The sequence below is a fragment of the Thunnus thynnus genome, chromosome 12 (assembly GCF_963924715.1).
Source record: "Thunnus thynnus chromosome 12, fThuThy2.1, whole genome shotgun sequence".
NCBI classification, from domain to species: domain Eukaryota; kingdom Metazoa; phylum Chordata; class Actinopteri; order Scombriformes; family Scombridae; genus Thunnus; species Thunnus thynnus.
This window is the reverse complement of record NC_089528.1, coordinates 29961130-29981791: the sequence shown is the minus strand read 5'-3', so window position 1 is coordinate 29981791 and position 20662 is coordinate 29961130. Positions and strand designations below refer to the sequence as shown.

At 39.3% G+C, this 20662-nt stretch overlaps 1 protein-coding gene across 3 annotated transcripts in view; it reads right to left on the bottom strand.

The window, feature by feature from the left end:
- Positions 1-20662, bottom strand: part of efr3a (EFR3 homolog A (S. cerevisiae)) — a 150569-nt gene that overhangs the window by 85684 nt on the left and 44223 nt on the right. For all 3 annotated transcript variants that reach the window (XM_067606809.1, XM_067606810.1, XM_067606808.1), the window contains 3 exons: positions 10855-10931; positions 7081-7208; positions 3742-3892 (listed from right to left, as the gene is read on the bottom strand). In XM_067606809.1, coding sequence (XP_067462910.1) covers positions 3742-3892; positions 7081-7208; positions 10855-10931 — 356 coding nt within the window. The remainder of the gene's footprint in view (positions 1-3741; positions 3893-7080; positions 7209-10854; positions 10932-20662) is intronic.

Here is a 20662-nt window from a genome sequence, read left to right as displayed (position 1 = left end):
GCGCCACCACATGGCCACTAATAGAGCACTTTATATTGAGACTCAAAACTCTTTCTATGTATTTTGATTAGTTGATCAATCTATTGGTCAAACGAGAGAAAAGTAATCGTAAATATTTCTTTCTAAGTTATTTTTTAAGCAACAATCTAGAGCTTCTCCAGTGTGAGGATTTTCTGCTTTTCTCTGTTTTATAACATTATAAACTGAATATCTTTGAGATTTTGACTGTTGTTCAGACAAAACAAAACATCTGAAGACATCATCTGAGGCTCTGGGCCGCTCTGATGGACACTTTTTACTACTATCTGATATCTTATAGACAAACTGATTAATCAAATAACTAATTTATTGAGAAAATAATCAATGAATTTGATCCAAGATGGCAAAAGATGCATTAAGTCTAACAGTAAGGATAACTCTTCAGCTTTACTCAACTGTAAGATGTTAAGTAGCAGCTCTTAAAGCTGAGTTCTGTTTCAGAGTTAAACATTGATTGTGTCCTTCAAGGTCAATGAACGCATTTCCTTCCTCAGAAAAAACTCAAAACACAAAGTCCTGCGTTGTTTACATCCGTTTTTACTAGCTTTCAATGTTCCTCCCTGCTGGGGTGAAATCATGTGAAACCATGTGGGTATATATATGTGTGTGTGTGTGTGTGTTGCATCACCAGTATGATCTGCTCACTTTGGGAGGAAGAGCTCCTCCATGGAGCTACTCGAGGTCAGAAACTCTACAGGGTTTCTTTAACTGAGAATACACAAACCTTCATCTTCTCTCTAACAATATTTAAAATGTTCTTATTTGATTTGGGTTCAGTTCTTCAGCTTTTCTCAGATCCACTTCAACTTCCATGACTCATCCAAAGACCTCCACAAAGTGTTCCTGCAAAATTTGATGGCATTTTATCTTCTGTGCTTTTTATTTATTGTCATTAAAATACTTAAAGTGCCTCTTTTTATTATGATCCGTCTGGGTCCCAAGGCTCAGCTGTTCATGCCTGCAGATCATTCTGGTTTATTAAAACTTGGGTCTTCTTTTTGTAGTTTTGCTCATCATTTCAATCAGTAATATTAACATTGTGCTCATTAAGTTAATAACAGATCTCTAAAAAGAAGTCTGACGGGTCAGAAACATGAACTTACTTAGAAGAGAAAACAAAGGTTAAATCATTACTCAAACTGTCTGCTGTAAACATCCATCCCAGTTTACAGACCAACTTCCTGCTTCAACTTTGACCTCAGAGGGATTATTACCAACATTTCAGGTCACTTTCAGTTTGACCTCTAAATAAAGTGGTTCAGATAATGTGTCTGATGGTTTAGTGATTTCACCGTGTTCCCACATCTCTGTTCTTAACTTGGTGAGTAAAATGTTTATATTGCTGATAAACCAGAGTAATGCTTTATGGCACTGTGACCTCTGACCTCCTTCTCTTGCTGCTTGTAGTGTTGTGATGGAGGATGTGAACTTTCAGACCACTGGAAGCTGCTCTGCATGTGAAACATCCACAAAAACCCAAAAACGTGTCATGTTTGAGACTAATTAGTCGCCGCTGTGGCTCAACTGGAAGCAGCCGGCCGCTTTTCAAACACTCTTTCAATAAAAACTGCTGTAATTTGTTGCGCTCGACGTTGGGTGTTGTTCTGCAGACATCTCAAACAAACTCATTAAACTGATAATTACCCGACAGAACAAACACAAGCGCTTCGTTTTCCTCGGCTACAAGGTAAAAAAAACAAACCAAAACACCGACATTAAACGGAGAGCTTTGTAGCCAGCACCATGAGGAAAATTTAATTAACACGGCTCTCACCTAAAGGCGGTCGTCCCCCCCCCCCCCCCAACAATCCAACTTCCAGCTCGGCTACCTGCCTCTGCATCCGCTCTCCTCCTCTGTCAGACTCTAAATACCACACATAAATAATGCAAAGGCTTTCCCATCTAAACCATCGGCTCCGTTTCTCGCTCAGATGAACCGCCGACAACGACGACAGGCTCAGAATAGGAGGCGTGATGAGGGGAAGAGGGGGAAACTTAGGGTTCACCTTCAGAAGACTTAGAAGGAGAGAGATGGGGCTGACATTTGCTAGCGGCTACTGGAGGCTAATAATAATTAGCTTTCACAGGATATGTTATAGGGCCATTTCCACCGCCAGTGTAAAAGTTAAATTAGGTATTTAAACCACCGACATCATCAACCTCTGGGCTGCAGCTGACTGATGTGTTTTATGTTCTGTTTGTGTGTGTGTGGAGTATGAACTGTTGTTTTATGTTAATACTGCCTTGTTTTTATACTAAAAATCACAAAAGATGGATTCCTTTCATTGCAAGAAAGCATTTTGATTAAACAAACCTGCACAAATACGGAAGAAAAACTGAATGTGATTTGATATTTGACCTGATAAATTCAAGTATAAGGTTCTGTTGTGTCGCTTACACGCTCTAATTTGCAGGAAGCACAGCACAAGACTTTGTGATAAGAAAACATAAGTATAATAATTTAAAATAGAAAGCAGGAAAAGTGTAAAGATGGAAAAAAGCGGCGCATATTATAGCAGGAAACCAACACTATCATCAGAGGAAATGATTATACTTGAGATGAAATGTAAAGAGAGCAGAAGATGTCACGTATCTGTTATAGTGTCTGTCATCCAGTAACAGAACTGATGTTACATCATGAGGAAAAAAATTAATAAAAGAGTGTTTGGAAGTTTGGAAAATCAGTCACAATCATGTATGAATGTGTGACGTAAACAAAGAGTTACGTGTACATCCGCTATTAAGAAACTATTGTTTTCATTATCTGCTCTTTCATTGGTTTATCAATTAATCATTTTGTTCATCACCTTAATGTAAGAAAAGCAGCAAATCTCCACATTTAGAGAACAGAGAACCATCAAACGTTTCGCATTTTTGCTGGAAAAACGACTAAACGATGAATCGATTATTGAAAGAGTTGAAGATAAAATCGACTCTGATTATCGTTGCAGCTCTAGTTACGTACAGTTTGTTACTGCGGGTCTGTGAATTATGTGTGTGATGGAAATACAGGTTACATATTGTACATGTTAGTGCACAATTAGTTTGATTAGTTGGACGTGTTTTTATTATCTGATCTCCACCTCCAGAGCTCTGAACAAGCCTCCTGACACTTACAGCATCTTCTCTATTATTCACACATTTATTGCACATCATTAAGTCTTAATAAGGTAAGAAGAATGAGAAACATTTTAATAAGACAGAACCATAAATTCCACCATGTTTGCTACTTACTTCAATGACGTTCACCCAAGCAACTAGTGAGAGGTGGTTCTTTCTAAATATTCAAGTTTAAAATACTTTTAAAGCTGCTGTATTCTGATAACATTTATAATTCTACATATTACAGACTCAGACGAGTCACTATTTTCAGGAACAGAGCATCTTAATAAAGAAATATTTCTCTCTGTAGCTTCGTCTCTTCCTTCCTTCACACTGTCATCGTCTTCCTCCTCGTGGCAACGTATCAGCTGCTTCGAGTGTTTCTGTTTGAAAGCACTGGCAAGATATTTGTGCGTCTCTTTGCCAGGAGCAGATATCAAAAATAAAATCGAAATATTGTGGCACTCTTGTGAATTCCTGGCAGAGTTCAGGACGTTCCTCGCCAAAATATCTACTTGCTTTTCATGTTTGGTAAAACTAAAATAAAATGAAAATGCTTGTGTTATTTTTCTACTGGTGCTTCTGGAGTTCTTGTCTTACCGAGTTGGTTCCCAGGACCTGCAGGTCTGGTTCTCTGGACTCCAGCAGCTTGGCCACCATGTGCAGGAAACTCTCCACGAAGGGTTTGATGCTCTGAGAGTGACAAGCCATCAGCAGCTGGTCCAGAGCCTCCATGGCTATCACCACGTACCTGAGGACAAGTCACGTACACTCAATCACCGGTTCCTATCAGGCATGTCAATGATTATCAATTCATTACTGAACTTGAATCTTCAACCGAAGCAACAAGCAGCTGCTCGGTTAACGCAGGCTGAGAGCAGCGCTGAAGCTGCTAATCCTGCTAATCCTGCTAATGTTGCTAACGCTGCTAATGTTGCAAATGCTGCTAATGTTGCTAATGCTGCTTTTTTTAAAGATCTTTATTGAATTTTACAATAATACATTTACAAATACAATAAATCGAACAATTAAGTGCAACCAATGCCAAAGTGCAAATCATTTGCGGTCCTCATTGCTGTACATATTATTTGACAAAGTTCATAATATATAAAAAGGGAAAACACGTGCGAAAATACCATCCAGATAAAGGCAAAGAAAGAAGAGGGAAGAAAAAAAAAACCTTCAATAAATAGATATAAAATGCTTGCTGCTAACGCTGCTAACGCTGCTAATGCTGCTAATGTTGTTAACGCTGCTAACGCTGCTAACGCTGCTAACGCTGCTAATGCTGCTAACGTTGCTAATGCTGCTGACGCTGCTAATGTTGCTAATGCTGCTAACGCTGCTAACGCTGCTAATGTTGCTAACGCCGCTAATGTTTAGCACCAGCAGGACTCTAATTACACAAGCCTCCAATCAATCAAAACTAAAGTGATGAACATTTGATTTTAACGTTAGCTACAGTGAACAACACATCATTCCATCATGTAGAGAAGGTATGTGTATCATTATATATAAAACCAGTCTGACTGAAGTCCATTGTGGTGAGACTGGTGGAACATGTTTTATATTTATTCAATAATCTTACAGGTTTTTAACTGTTGCAGGCTGCAGCACTTTTGATTAAAGGGAAAATGGGTCATATTTTTGTAGGGTTTTTTTTCCATTTGATAGATCTGTCCAACACATCTGGTCTGATCTAATTTATTTCCTCTAATGAAGCTGGAAATTGTGCAGCTGTTTGCTGTGTTTAATATAAAATTAAAGATTATAAATCTTTGAACAGCGACAGGCGGGAGAGAGAGCTCCACAATTTTAAATTAAGTCATTATTTTGTGTTATCTGATTTATAGTTAGTTCATTTTCATGTAACTTGGTGTTTACTTGATCTATTCTTTAAATTACTGCTCTGATTTGTGTCAAACGTAGAGTCAGTGGTTAAAAGACAGTTCTGTTATGGTAAAACATCCAATGTATTTCATAAATTGTTAACAGTAAATTGACTATTGATTGTTAACGTGGCCGACTATCGATTAAAGAAACTGCTTAAAGTTTGCAACTCTTTTTTTTTCCCCACACAGGGTCTATTAGTCCTTTTTTTAATTTACTGAACACTTCAGAGAGCTGCTAGAGCTGATGATGGGAAAATATTGAATTGCATTTTAAAATCATAATACCATCAGTTATTCAGTTTTTCATTTACAGTATAATGATCATCAGCAGCAAGAAAAGTAGAACAATCTCCAGAACACTTGAACCAATATTAATATTTTTATATTTGGAAAACGTGGTCTTTAACTGCTTGATCATTTAAAATTACAGGAGCAGAAATGGACTCGCTTCGTCAGATCTAACGACAGCTTTGGGGTTTGAGTGACATCACAGACCCGAACGTACAGACGTGTCATTTTTTGAGTGTTTCAGGCGATGCCGAGTGGTTTCGTACAGTTCGGACACATGGACGTGTGTTCTCTGACTGTCAGCTGATGGGGAATAAAAATCACAGCCAATTAAACACAATTTCTGACATTTCAATCACTGTATTGATTCAGGGCTGACAGTCTTCTTTTATAAACACATCTGGGACGTTTTTAATTACCTTCCAAGAGCGGGAACTAAATGGTTCAGAGAAACATGAATGGACACTTTAAATGCAACTGGATGCATTCTGATGAGTTTAATGATTCAAATGTTTCTTTGGAGGCTTTTTTCCCCACTTATTTGGGTTTAACAATCTTTTGAACCCCTAGTTTTGCTTCCTTTTCGCTCCATTTATTGACACAGTCACTATATGCATGTTATACATTGTTATTGTACTACACATGTTCTAGGACAGGGGTTTTTAATCTGTATGTCCATGTTTTTAAATCTCTGTGTGTGGACAGATAGAGGAAAGTGTTACAGGGTTTTAAGAAACATGTTAATAGAATATTTAATGGGGTTTTAGAAATGTCAAAACAAACACTTTTATATTTTAATGGATTTTGTTTTATCCTGTATGTCTTTGGGATGATTTTTGATTTGATTTTTATGGATTTTTGGTGCTACAGTTCTCATGTGTGCAAACACAACAACAAGCATTTGGAGCTTATTTTTTCTGACTGTACCTTCATCTTGCAGTTAACTGCACCTCATCTTCTTTTCACAGGAAGTGTTACGTTTCCATGGCATGTTTTTTTTTTGTCCTGAAGCTGTTTTCATTTTGGTGAATTTACACCATGAATCGGTACGCAGCATTACACTGCTAGTGGTTCATGTTTGCAGTGTAACTAATGATGTACAGACAACGAGTGGTGGAAGAAGTATTACAGTCTTTGAAGTAAAGTTCACACTGTGCAGCCAAACTGGGCTCAGTAAGTGTTACATTATTATATACTATAGGATTATAATTATTGATGCAGTAACATGTAAACTACATTTTATTAGTTTTATATAAAATGTGGTGATTTAATTTACTCTACAACAATGTAATGTATTTCACATGCTCAAATCTTCATGTTTTGCTAAATAAACGTAGTGGGAGTAAAAAGTACAATATTTACCTCTGAAATATGGCTGAGTAAAATAATAAAGTAGCATAAAATGAAAAAACTCAGGTGAAGTATAGACTGTATTTATTTACGTTCCACCACTGACATTCACCTGAATTACTATTGATGTTTTTATATTTGGGAGGCAAGACCTGAAGTTATAAAGAGAACTTATTTTATATGATTTCTGTAAAAGTTTGTAGATGTTTGGAGATTCTCAACGGATCACCGGACAGAATAAGCTCAGCTGATTTTTTTCATGTGTGCGACAATTTCTAGTTTGCTGCAGCTCTTCATGTGTGATGATTCAGTTAAAGTTGTCCACAGTTTGTCTCGCAGGTACCGAGTGTGTACCGTATTGTGGTGTGAAATGTCTCTATGCACCACAGTGACGGTCAGGGTCACTCACCCGTAGCGATGTCGCACCACGTCTCTGCTCAGCCTCTCGGCCAGGTAAGCTCCGATCCTGTCCAGCTTCTCTGGAGCCGACACGGCGTAGAAGGTCAGCTTCTCCATGTCTGACTTACTCAGGCCATCCTGGAGAAAAACACAAGACGGATTCACAGGTTTGAGCAGAAGTGAAAGTGAAAGTCTGGTGATCTACTAACAAGTATCGTTTGTGATATATCTTATTCCTCTGTGCCGTAGATCTCCTCGTTACCCAAAAACTATTAAAAATACATCAGTGAGCCGCACCGCTGCGCTGGGTGACATGTTTCATTACCATGAACACACACTGTAGTTTATTTTGACTCAATATTACATTTTTCCTGCTGCCAAAAATAGTGAAAAAACAAACCTCCTGCTGTTTGAGTGATGTTTGCTAAAAACTACAGTGACCAGCTGTTTAATTAAACTACTGAGACACACAGACAGAGTAGAGGAGTCAGAGAGTATCGAGGGACAAACTAACACGTTGTGGTTTCGGTTCTCTTAATGGGATTTGTTGACAGTAATAAAAATATTGAAAACCACCAGCTTTATCCCTTAAGATTTAAACGTGATACCTTTCTGTTTAAACATCTGGCCGGCTTTATATGACTACAGTGTTTACAAACATCCATCCGTCTACTTTCCGTTGCTTATCCGAGGTGGCATCAGACAGGAAACCCAGACATCTTTCACCATGGCAACGCCCTCCAGCTCCTCCTGGGGGATCCCAAGGCGTTCCCACACCAGAAGAGACATGTAGTCCCTCCAGTGTGTTCTGGGTCTGCTCCAGGGTCTCCTCCCAGTTGGACTTGCCTGGATCACCTCCAGAGGGAGGCATCCAGCAGGAATCCTAACCAGCTGTAGACCGACTGGTAAAATGAGAGCTTTGCCTTCTGGCTCGGCTCTTTCTTCACCACAACGGTCCACCTGTCAACCTCACGCTCCATCTTATCCTCACTATGAACAAGACAAGAGATACTTGAACTCCTTCACTTGGGGCAGCAACTCACTCCCAACCCAGAGGGAGCAGTCCACCATCTGGCCTCAGATCTGAAGGTGCTGACTCTCATCCCGACTGCTTCACATTCAGCTCTAAACTGTCTTAGTGACTCCTGTAGCTCAAACTTTTCTAAAGATGAATTTTATCAGTTTAAACTTCAATAAACATACTTTAAAAAAAAAACTTTTTTGAGTTCAATCAAAGTAATTTTCTTCACATATTATGTCAAGTTCATAAAATTCTGCCTGCATTTCCTAAAATGACACTGACATTCAGACTAACGGGGACAGTAAATGGCCTGTGAATGCGTTTGATTCGGTTCTTCTGCTTTGATGACGAATGACTGAACACCACAGATCACCGCTCATAAATATCAGAGAGAGTGAAACAGCACATAATCAGAGATCCACAAAACACACGCCACACTTCAGTAAGAGGGGGAAAAAAATAGACAAAAATTGTCCTTTGCTTTATTCTGATTCCACTTCAATCTCATTAAAACAAATGGAAACTGCTCATGATGGTGCACAGGAAAAAGCTTTTTAATGTTTCTGAAAAAACATTTATTTGGAAAGGACTCAATCTGAACTTGTATATATGAGAACAGAAAAACAATATACATTATCACCAGGTTACATACGTAAAGACGAGGGAGTTAATTCAAGACAAAAGGTCCCCTGAGTGTTTTCAGCTCCTCAGGCTCTCAGCAAGTGATAATTAATTTGACAAGGTCTCGACTGTTAGAGCATTTCGATTTCCCACTGCACCTGTTTGCTTACAGCAAAGGCCCTTGAGAAGATACGAGGGCGTGATGACAAGGAGAAAAAAAAAAAAGAAAAGAAAATTCACTCCCTTGTGTACGCGACAGACCGCGTATACGTTTAGCGTTTTTAATTAACAAGGGTCGAGAAATCAAACGAGTGATAATAACGTGTCGTGGCGCGGTTATCAAAGCCGTTTCACATTTAACAGCCGGATTTATCAAAGTCTGGAGCCTTCGTGTGGCTCTGTGGTCGGCCAATTATTTCTGTGTTGTGGCTGGGAAGCTCTCTCACGGCCGAGGTGTCACTGGGTCTCCACAGCAATCTCAACACTAGCGATAACAACTGGGCACCAAACACAGTGTTAATACACTGTTAACGGCTGGAACTGAGACCGCTCTGTGCTGTCTGATGTAGAGATAGTGATACTCAGTCACACTGGTTTACTGGAATAGATCTTGTTTCTTCTTTTTCATACTCTTTACATTCTGTAATGTTATAAGTTATTTGTAATTTTGCTCCATTACCAGTTGGGTCCAACAAAGAGGACATAAGTGAGTTGGGTTTGTCAGTCCATCAAATTTCTCAATCAAGACCACAAAATCTGGACAGCTACTGGCCAGATTGTACCAACAGCCGTGTTTCCACCATAGGAACCTTCCCCAGGGACTAAGAACCTTTTGAAGAACCACCAGGAACCGAGCTCTAAATGAAGTTCCAGGGAGACTGTTTTAACCCCCCAAAAAGTCCCTGCTGGGGGATTAGTACTTTACAAAAGTGTTGTAGTGCTGACCGTCACTGATTTGTCAAACACAGACAACGTGGCTGCTTCAACTTGTTCACTGCTTTATTCATAAAAAAGGAAGCAGCTACTCTAGCAGCTACTCTAGCAGCTACTCTTAGGACAAGAGAGAGAGCGGCGGTGGTCGAGTGAGCTAGAGAGTGAATGAAGAGAGGGAGCGGTGGTAGTGAGAACAAAGCTAGTGAATGAGAGGATTTTCTGATTGTTTCACAAATAACCATCAAACACTCAATAGATGATTAACTGTGGAGACAGACACTCTTGTTTTCATTTTCCTCCTCTGCATGTCTCCTTTTCATTCATTCATTACAACCAAGTCATGCAGCAGTAAATACAGAACAACGGGACGACTCTGCTGTGGATGTTCAGTCCCCGGCGGATGTTTGCAAAAAGTAGGATCCACATACTGTTCTCTGCTCATATATAAATGTTTATTCCCAGGCCAGACGAGATATGTAGTCTCTCCAGCACATTCTGGGTCTCCTACCAGTTGGACATGCCTTGATAACCTACGAAGGGGGGCGTCCAGGAAGCATCCAAACCAGGAGGAAACTAAAGAGGAAACTCTTTTCAGCCGCTTGTGTCTGTGATCTCATTCGTTCGGTCCCCACCTTCTTCACCTCAACGGTCCGGTGCAACGCTCACATTACCGCTGATGCTGCACCGATCCACTTGTCGAACTCATGAGCCATCGTAATCTCACTGTGAACGAGACCCCGAGATACTTGAACTCGTTCACTTGGGGCGGCAACATGGAGGGAGCAGTCCACGGTTTTCCAGCAGAGACCAAATGACTAAACTATAATAACATTTTAGTGTGGTAGTGCTTTCCTTCTTCTAAATACCTTTCTATTAGATCTTTGCTTTAATCATCTACCTTTAGAGCTGAAACCACAATAAATATGATAACTGATCAATCATTAATCATTTTTTAAGAAAAAATGGCTCCAGGCTCTTAAATGTGAACATTTGCTAAATATTTGCTTTTTCTGACAATTTATGGACCAAATTCAAAACAATTAGATTTTAACTCCAAGGTCAGTTACAGGCCGCTGTAGGTCATACCACAAGCCAGCTTCTTGTTTTATTATTGTGTGCAATTTCAAGTAATAGATTCCTAAATGTCCCTGTATCTTAATTAAATAACTTTCATTTCATTGAAGATGAGAAACAATTGCAGCTACTTACTTTGGGATCTTCGGGGAAGATGTTGTCCACCAGGCGTTTGTACCTCGGCCTCAGCGGCCCACAGCAGCCGCAAACTCCTGCAAAAAAACAAAACAAAGAAGACAATTAGCAAATGAGCATCTATCATGAACTACTGCCAACAGGTGTGACAACTCTCCGGGAGAGATACAAGGTCAGATAAAGCATTTACAAGGCTTCTGGTGACAGTAAAAACACAAACAACTTTTGTATTTATTCCATAAATCTTCCTAACTCCAGTGGAGCAGCTCAATATCTTAACTTTCTTATAATAAATGAAGATTGAGCGCCTGCAAAACATTATTATTTCCCTTCCTCTGACTCATGTTGAGCTCCAGGAGCGGCTCCAAACTTACTTTTTGGATTCAAGAGCTGGCTGTGATAGGTCATCTCCTATTGACTGACATGAATTAGTATGACCAGCAGCAGCCTCATGAGTCAATAAGAAGTGATGAGTCATCAGAGTCATGGCTCGGCCGTGTGGGGTGAATAAGATAAAGTCACAGTGGGAAGGATTTACAGAGCAGCCAGACCAGTCAACCATCAGGAAACAGCAGAGACCACTGACGAGTGTCTGACTGCGGTTGTGTTCACTGACATTTGAATAAACTTGCGCTTTTGTGAAAATCACACTGAGTGCTCTGAACTACAATAGTTCAGCCGAGTCGATACAATCAATTGATTCAAGTGTTCAATGTGAAAATGAGACTTGTACTGTTTAAAATATAATTTAAAGGGGACATATTCTGCACATTTCCAGGTCTATATTTATATATTCTGGGGCTCTACTGGAATATATTTACATGATTTACAGTTAAAAACTCCTTATCTATCTTATACTGACCCTTTATACAGCCCCTCAGTTCAGCCTCTGTCTGAAACAGGCTGTTTTAGCTCCTGTCTCGGTAAGAGAGTCCCCTCCATCCCGATGAGCCCACTCTGTTCTGATTGGTCAGCTTCAGGAAGCTTCCAGAGGCTACGTAAACAAACTATAGTAGCAGGATTTCACTTCTTTTTCTCCTTCTTTACTCCAAACGTCAACTTCTCAAATACATCCCTACATGTTTAAGCTAGAATCTGATCTGAAATATGAGAGTGGAACAACATGAGCAACCGAGACTACAGAACGAACGGCCGTTTGTGGGTGTACGCGAACAATATGATGTCATCACGAGGAGGAAGTAGAGGTAACATTGCAAACGAAGCGTTCAGAGTAGGCTGAAGCCCTGACTTTTGACTTGCAGGCAACATTTTTACATACGTCCACCTCAAGTTTTGGAAATCTGACCATGTTTAACATCCAACATCATAACAGTATAGATATAACAGAAAATTAAAAAAAAAAAAAAATCACAACTAACAGCAGTTGGGTCGCAATAAAGTGCACGTTGATGTTTAAAAAAGTTTTATTCCCTCATTTTGTCATTTTCTTTTCTTTGTTTTATCTTGTTCTTATTTTATTTCTCTTAAACCTATTCTACTGGTTTTATTACAATTTCATCTTTTTTTTTTAATTTCTCGTTTTCTTTTAAATTTCTTGTGTGCATCAGGTTTAAATTGTTTGTACTGTTTACATTACTTCTTATCGGCTTGTTAGTCAAATGAACTTTCAAGCTGAAGCTTAGCAGCTATACTAATTAAAACTGAGATGAACGTTCTGAATTTGAATGCGTTTTTTGTCTATGTTTAGAGTGTTAAAGCTGAAACAGGATGTTAAGCAGGAATAAAATAAACACCTTTTAACACATTAAGGCTTAACTAGACTGACCATGCAGAGGTGCAGCTGATGAAACAAATCAGGAAGTATCATCTAGCTGTCCGGACAAGAACATAATTTACATTCACAACAAATAAAACCCTGAAACATCCCCTGTGAGCTCGGCTACATACATGTTCCTTCCTGATCAATGAACATGACCGTCAGAACGGTGAAAATGTCAGTGTTTTAGTGTCTGAAGGAGCAGCAGACCACAGCTGAAAGGTCACAGCAGCATTCAGCTCTTCTGACAGACAATCAATGAGGAAAGCCATTTAGCATTAGAGACCAGACTTCATCCAGTTCAACACAAACATATATTAAAAAATATATATAAATCCACACTGGACCAAAGGAATGAAAAGACACTGAACGGGCAGAAACAGATCTTGTGTCATGACATTTACACAATTTAAAAACTGTTAAAAGAATCAATAAAAATGTGGAGATGAAGAGAAGGAAACTGATATCAAACAACAATAACTCTCAGAGAGCTGCTTTGAGCTCTTTACAGGCCTCTGAGGAGAAAGATTAATATGTTCCAGGATGAGTCTGTTTGGGGTCCAAAATTCCCACAATTTTTCAAAGAAAATCTCACTATGATTTAAGACTATTTTTGTGCAATATGTAGAAATTCTACATCAGATGTAAACAATTGTGACTTTTTAAAATAACTTACTGATGACCCATGTCTCAGAGACCTACTAATATCATAGTAGAGTCAAGGAAACAATGAAAGAAGGTCATTATGTCACTGTGTAGCAGCACAGTTAGCGTAGCGGTGAATGGGCACTCCATCTCTATATGAATGGAGGTGAATAAATATGTGGTTTGAAAAACTTTCAAGAACTTGCAAATATTACAGAAACTAGTTGAAGTAGCTCAAGATATGATGATTCACAAAATACTGCAAGACATAAACAAGACATCAACCCTCCATCAAACTACCGCTAAAACAGCAAACAAGTCCACCACCAAACTGTCTGAGCAACGGAGCGTTACTGGGATTATAACTGTAAATGTTTTACACTACTTGTTACTGAAAAAAGTCATGTGACACATTACTTTGTATGTGTGTCTCACAGTTCTGAAAATGCATGAGTATCTAAATCAAACAAGTAGTCATGTTATAAAGATATGATGGAGGGACATAAATATTTGTGGAGCAGGAGTCTGAACCATCCATCTGCTGCTTTCTCAACATTGAGTCAACGTAGATTCTACGTAAACGCCACACGTCATCATTACCTGTCAGCGTCACCTTTCCCTTCTCAGACTCAGAAAATGAACTTTAGAAAAGCAGGAGACTTCATTTCCCAGGAGCCCCTGCTCAAACAGTGTACCGGGCTCTTGGGGCACCCTTCACCTTACGTTAAAACCTCTCAGGCGACGTTAGGTCACCTTAACACCTCCAGAGTTTATTCTTCAGCTAATGTGCCGAAGACTTTGACGGTAGAACCCCCGAGCCTGGAGATTAATCAACTTCATTAAGGCTCGTATCAACGGCCTGCCGCCACGGCAACCTTTCCACAGCCACTACCTTAAAGCATTCATTATGGTTCCTGTAACTGCCACATTACAGCACAGAGCGGTGGGGGAGCTGCTGTGTGAGTATTTGTGTGACCAGTTCACCTCTGAATGTGAACAAACAGCCAAGAAGAAATAAAGAAGTGTACTGACCTTTTTCTGAGTGATTTTATATGAAGCTGAAGACATGTAGCACAAACTACTTCCTGTGATTTAGCAAGGCTGAAATATCACCCAGTGGTTGACTTCAGAGATGCCTCTCAAAGACTAAACGTGTGACTTAATGATGGTTTTATACCAGCAAAAACATGCTTTCCAAACATAATTAATACCCTTTATTGGATGATTTGAGGTTGTCAAAGAGGAACCAAGAGTATTGGTTCATAAAGGATAAATTAAGACTAAATTAATACTATTTATAAAATAATAAATATTCATAGATGAGAAGCTAATTAAACTGTCAAAAATTAAAATTATTATGACCATCAAAATTATGACACCACACCACACGTCTTCATTTAATGAAATGTTTTTAGGTGCGTCTGTTGTCACCTGTATTGTCAGCTATTATTTATTAATTGATTGATTGTATTAATATATTGTTTTTTTAATTCTGTGGATGGGTGGGCTCTGGAGCTACAACAATATCCTCCTGGAATATGACTAACGTGGAGAAAGAAACAGAAACAGAGGTAAAAAATAATTCTAGGCTGGATAAACTCAAAGCCTAAACCTAAGAAAATATATTTAGGTTTGGGTTTATTGCCTTGAAATTTCAAGTTTTCTCAACTTTTTTCATCTTATGTCTGCAGACAACGTGTGTGTGGAAGGCAGTGATAATAATTCAACATCACTGCTCAGCTAAGAGCATTCAGTTATTAAATTATCTAATAAACCTAATAATCTTTGCTCTTCCTTCTTAAACAAATAGATCCATGTGGCGTTAATGGACTCGAGCTGCTCTCTGTATATATATATTACAGGGTCTGAAAAATACCACACTGTCTAATGCAATCATCAACCATTCAGAGTCCATCCATTCATTTGTTAAACTAGTTCAAGATCCCAATCGTTTTCTCTACCCACAGCTACATTTGTGACGTAAATGGTGACATGATACATCGACCACCGGCCACATGTAAAAGCTCTTATACATGAATGGATCGGGCCCTCTCGGTTTAAATGATCTCAGGGGATAATTTAATAACTTATCTGGGTTGTTGTAAAGTGCTGCCACATGGCTGATGAGATGAAGAAACAGGAAGTGAATGAAATGTGAGCAGCAGCAGAAGCAGCGAGCGTGAAGCCGATCTGTCTGACAACTCGGTGTCAGTTTACATGAAAACAACGAGGACACTTGTGCAGAGACGCTGCCTATCTGACTTCCTGGCTGCCACCCTGACAGACAGTCCGTTCCAGCTCTCCAATCAAGAGGAAACAATTTGGTCATAAAATACTGTATATACACAGCTGAGTTGTCATTCAGACGGCTGTGATTTAATGTGAGAAGCTCGCCACGTCTCAAGTGCTGTCTGGACAGCTCTGAAAACCAAAATGGAGAAATTTACATTTTACATTCTTTGGTTTCATGATGGCCAATTAAATATTGTTCCATCACCTGCTTACATAGCTGGAGTTCTTATTTACATACAGCGAATCAAGTCTTTTACATAAAGCGATAACATGTTGTTCTATCATCGGCAGAGCAGACGGTCACACTGAGCCTGATTGCATCCTGCTACGCAACATAAGACCTACAGACTCTGAACAACAACTCACGTTAGCTTTCCTGCTAAAGTCACCTTCTAATCTAACTTACAAACATGAACACACGTCTTGTCCTGCAGCTTAGCTTGTTGAACGAACCACCAAACAAACATTCACCGGGGAAAAGAGCACCGCTAATGTCAGTTAGCAGGCTAGTTAGCTGATTAGCTAGAATAGCTGATAACAGTTTTATATTTTTATCCTGTGTTATAGTGCAAACACATTTTTACTTTTAGTTTTCACTGATCTGGTATTTTATGTCTTTGTAAAGCACTTTGTAATGTTTTTGTAAATGTGCTACATAAATAAGATTGTTGTTGTTGTTGTTGTTCTAAAATCTAAGTTGCCTTATCACAAATTCTGGTTTTATGTTTCTTCCCTTTCCACTGGAGGGCTGGGTTAACGTTTGGGGATCTCTGTCGCCATGGTTACAATAATTAACACTTGGTTACTGTTAGGGAACGTTTGTGGTGTCCAGCTTTATAACTACTTCGTTAAGGATAGGGGACCTTTGTCGTTATGGTTACAATAATAAACACTTGGTTAGGGTTAGGAAATGGTTTCCTGTGTTAAAGAAAAGTTAAAGTCTGATGTTTTGTTGAAGCATCCATCCATCCTCCCTATGCAGACTCCTCTTCCCTCTTTGCTCCCTACAGAATAGAGTCAATAATTACAACAGCTGCTAGAGGGCGCCGTCACTCTAACATAAACACATTGTTGTTGACAATCAAGCAAACTGAAACAGTTTGTGGAACAAAGTTTCCTTTAACTGTGAGACACAAACAGTTCTTCATGTGTCCAGAGTTCTTACTGTTCTAACAGCTGATGAAGTCTCTGTGGAAATCAATTAAAGTCTCATGGAGCAGCGTTGCCGACTCTCGTCTAAACATAGTAGCTATTGATCAGCTGATGACGTCATACAGTAAAATCCTTTACAAACCGATCCTACGCTCCATCTACACAGCAGAGGGGCAGCAAAGCAAAACTCTACTTTGTAACAGGATTAAATGTTTTCTCAAGGCTTTAAAATTACTTTCTTGGAATATATATCACTTCTTTTTCCAGGAAAATATCACTTCACTTTCCTCTCCATCACTTAAATCTGATTTAAAACTCAAACTGTGAATAGTGAATCAGAAAAAATATATACTCTCACTTTGACTGTCGCTCTGCAATCCTTCACATATAGGCTTATGGAAGAGTCATAATATGTGTCACCCAGACAGTTGAATACACAGTATATATTCATTTAATATACTGTGCAAAGGTTTTAGGCACTTTAGATTCTTCTCCGTATTGCAGCACCATCCGGGAGGCGTCTGATTCATTCTGCAGCGTGACAACGAGCCCAAAGATCCAGCCAGAGTCATAAAGATCCATCTTCATCAGCAAGAAGAATGAAGAGTCTCTGATCTCAACATCATGGAGTCAGTCTGGGATTAACATGAAGAGACAGAAGCAACTTCTCCAAGATGCAGGAACAACCGACCTGCTGACTACCTGAAACATCGAGGAGAACTGCTGCTGTTTTAAAGGCAAAGCAGCTCAAAGCAAATACTGATTTACTTCAGGTTCCTGCTGTCATTGATGAATAAAAGCTCCTGATGGTGTTATTTTACTGCCTAAAACTTTTGCACAGTCCTGCATATGTTGAATGTTTCTCTTCACTTTGATTTTATACCGACAAACTGGCACATTTGCTAGAAATCACCACTTCCAAGAAGTTTATCCCAGCAAGACTTTCTTTGGGTTGACAATGTCTTATTTAAGGCCTCTTGCAGCCACAGCAACAACAACAACAACAGCAACATGACCTGCTTATTTACAACCGTCACACCTGCGAAGGTAAAAACACACACGCTGGGCTCTCGCAGAGTCGCGGCATGCATGATTGTCGACGCTGAAGATGAAATGAAAACACGCGGGAGGCTGCGGCTCCTCCTGCGTGGGGTGGGAGGGGGGCGTTCGGGGACAGCAGATGGATCGGCCCGGGGACAGAGCTGCAGAGATGTGGAGGTGATATGACAGCTTTCTATTTCCATCCTCATTATTCTGCCTCTGATTCACTCCTCCACACTCCACTCAGGTTGGAAATGAATCGGTGTAAATGGGAGTTTGGCTTAAGTGTCTGGCTGAGGGTGAGCGTATGTATGTATGTGAAATTATGATGTAATACTGCTTACTGCCTGGAGGAGTAAATCGCAGGATTGATTCCACATATCAGAGATTTAAACCCAACAAATATGTTCTGTCAGACATGCTGATCATATTTATCCTGCTGCTAATCAGGATCATGTCATATTGTGGCTGCTTGTGATCCCCTTCGCACCTAATTTCAGCAAATATCTGACCTGTTTTCTAAAATATCGTACAGCAGCACACATCAACTGATTTATTACATCATTTCTCCCACACAGCACAGCACAGCAGCACCGGGATCAGCTATTAAAACCGTCATGGTGACCGGTCACAATGTGTTTTATGTGTTTATCAGAACAGAAGTTGTCTCAGCGCCGCCGTTTGAAACGTGCTCCAAACCGCAGCTCATTAGGTTAGTTACACAGCACAGTCTAGTTTATTATGGCACGAGCTTTTTACTGTTTAACAAGCTTATTATTCCAACTTTTATATTAGATTCCAACTATTTTTATATAATTAATTAACTGTTGTTTTTTTTTATGCTTTATTTTATTGTCATCATGGTATTTCATACATTTTACTTGTGTTATATAGCCCATGTAATGATGACATATATACATAAATAATGTGTGTGGGTGTGTCATCTGGTGATACATCATACAATAAATTATCCAATAAATTAAAATAATAAATAAATACATAAATAATGACAATTTTACAGTACTGACTTGATTATACAATGTTGTAATAATTCTGAATTAATAGAAAAAACGTCTTTGATCCCATCTCATATTTGAGAATCTACTTGAAGTATTCCCTAAATCCATAGTTTATTTATCAGAATTTCCCGCCTTCTTCTTAATAAGGGTAGAAGGTAAAGAAGGAATCAAAAGGAATAATCAATTCATTAATTATCAAGCATATATACTGAACAATCTCTGGTTCCACTTCCTTAAATGAGGTTTTGCTGCTTTTCTCTTCTTTTTATATGATTGAAAACTGTTGTTTGGGTGAGAACAAGATGACATGATGGGCATTATATTCTTTTCTAAACAATCATCAGATTAATTCATACTGAAAACTGTTGTGAGTTGGTCTTGTTAAAATATTCCTCTCTGTGCTGAACGTTTCTCCAGTTTGACTGAATTCAGCCTCGGTCAACTTGTTTGTTTGTTTGTGTGTGTGTGTGTGTGAAAGCACCGGTGGCAGAAAAATGAATGACAGCAGCTCCAAATTACATTAAGAGCCATTCTGGCTAAGAGCATCGTGGGCTTCAATACTATAATAGAGGCGATGCATCAATTTGAGCGTCCGGCTATAGATCTGCAGACAAGACTGCATAATCACAGAGCAGAGAGAGGCTCTCGGATCGAGACACGGCGGCGGTGGTGGCGGTGGTGGTGGTGGTGGTCACACACGGACTGATAAATTACACCCGTACACAACAAACTCAGCTGGCTGAAGAAGAGGCCATTACAGAGGATCGCATCCATCATCCTGCTGCGACGCAAAACACACAGAAATTAATATAATGTAAAACGCTCGCAACTCGCTCCCTCATGTAGTGAGATTTCACTAGAAATACGAACTCCGACGCGTGGATAAATGTGTGTTTTTGAAGGATTTGAGCATATATACAGTGTTCCTATCTTCTAACGGCTTGTTAACACGTGTTTCCATCAGAGTTGCATGCTGGGTAGAGAGATTTTCTTCATCACGCTGCTGCAGACTGTTGCTGCCCCCGACCAGCACCTGAGTAGAGTACTAACATAATCTTTATTTCTTATTGATCCCCACAGAGGAGACCTGGACGGCCACCGAAACCCCACAAAACACTGAATAAATAGACCGAGTGGAAAAATACTGAGGAACTGACACACACACACACACACACACACACACACACACACACACACACACACACTGAAACTGAAGGCAGGATCTCAGGTTTTGTACAGCAAACTAAAAATAGAGTTTAAGTGTAATTTATGCACAAGTTTGAAGTATTGTAGACCTGCAACAATACTGTGTATATGTTCTCTTTGAAGGTCAAATGTTATACAAATGTTTTAAAAAAAGTTCTTGGAGATGTTTTCTTGCTGGTCTTGTTGGGAGCTGTATCTTATTTACTGGTGGGGATTTGGAGTAAATAAGGATAAACAAGGTCGGTTGCAGACTTTTAGCATTTGAAAGTCAATTTCAAGTCTCATATGGGAACAACAACACTTCTAATTAGAGCTGCAATGATTAAAACTGTTTTGATCATTGATTAATGGTTTTGAGTCTTTTTTTTTTTTTTTTTTTTTAAGAAAAATTGCCCAAATTCTCTGATTCCAGCTTCTTAAATGTGAATATTTTCTGGTTTCTTTAGTCTGTGGCAGAAAACTGAATACTTTGGGTTGTGGACTGTTAGTCGGGACAAAAAGAAAACATTTTAGGTTACTTTGGGAAACAGTGATCGACATTTTTATCGATTTTTTGACAGTTTATGGACAACCCTAACCCCAATAACCCTAACCCTAACCCCTCAGACCCTAACCCAACCCCCTCTAACCCTAACCCCTCTAACCCTAACCCTAACCCCCATAACCCTAACCCTTA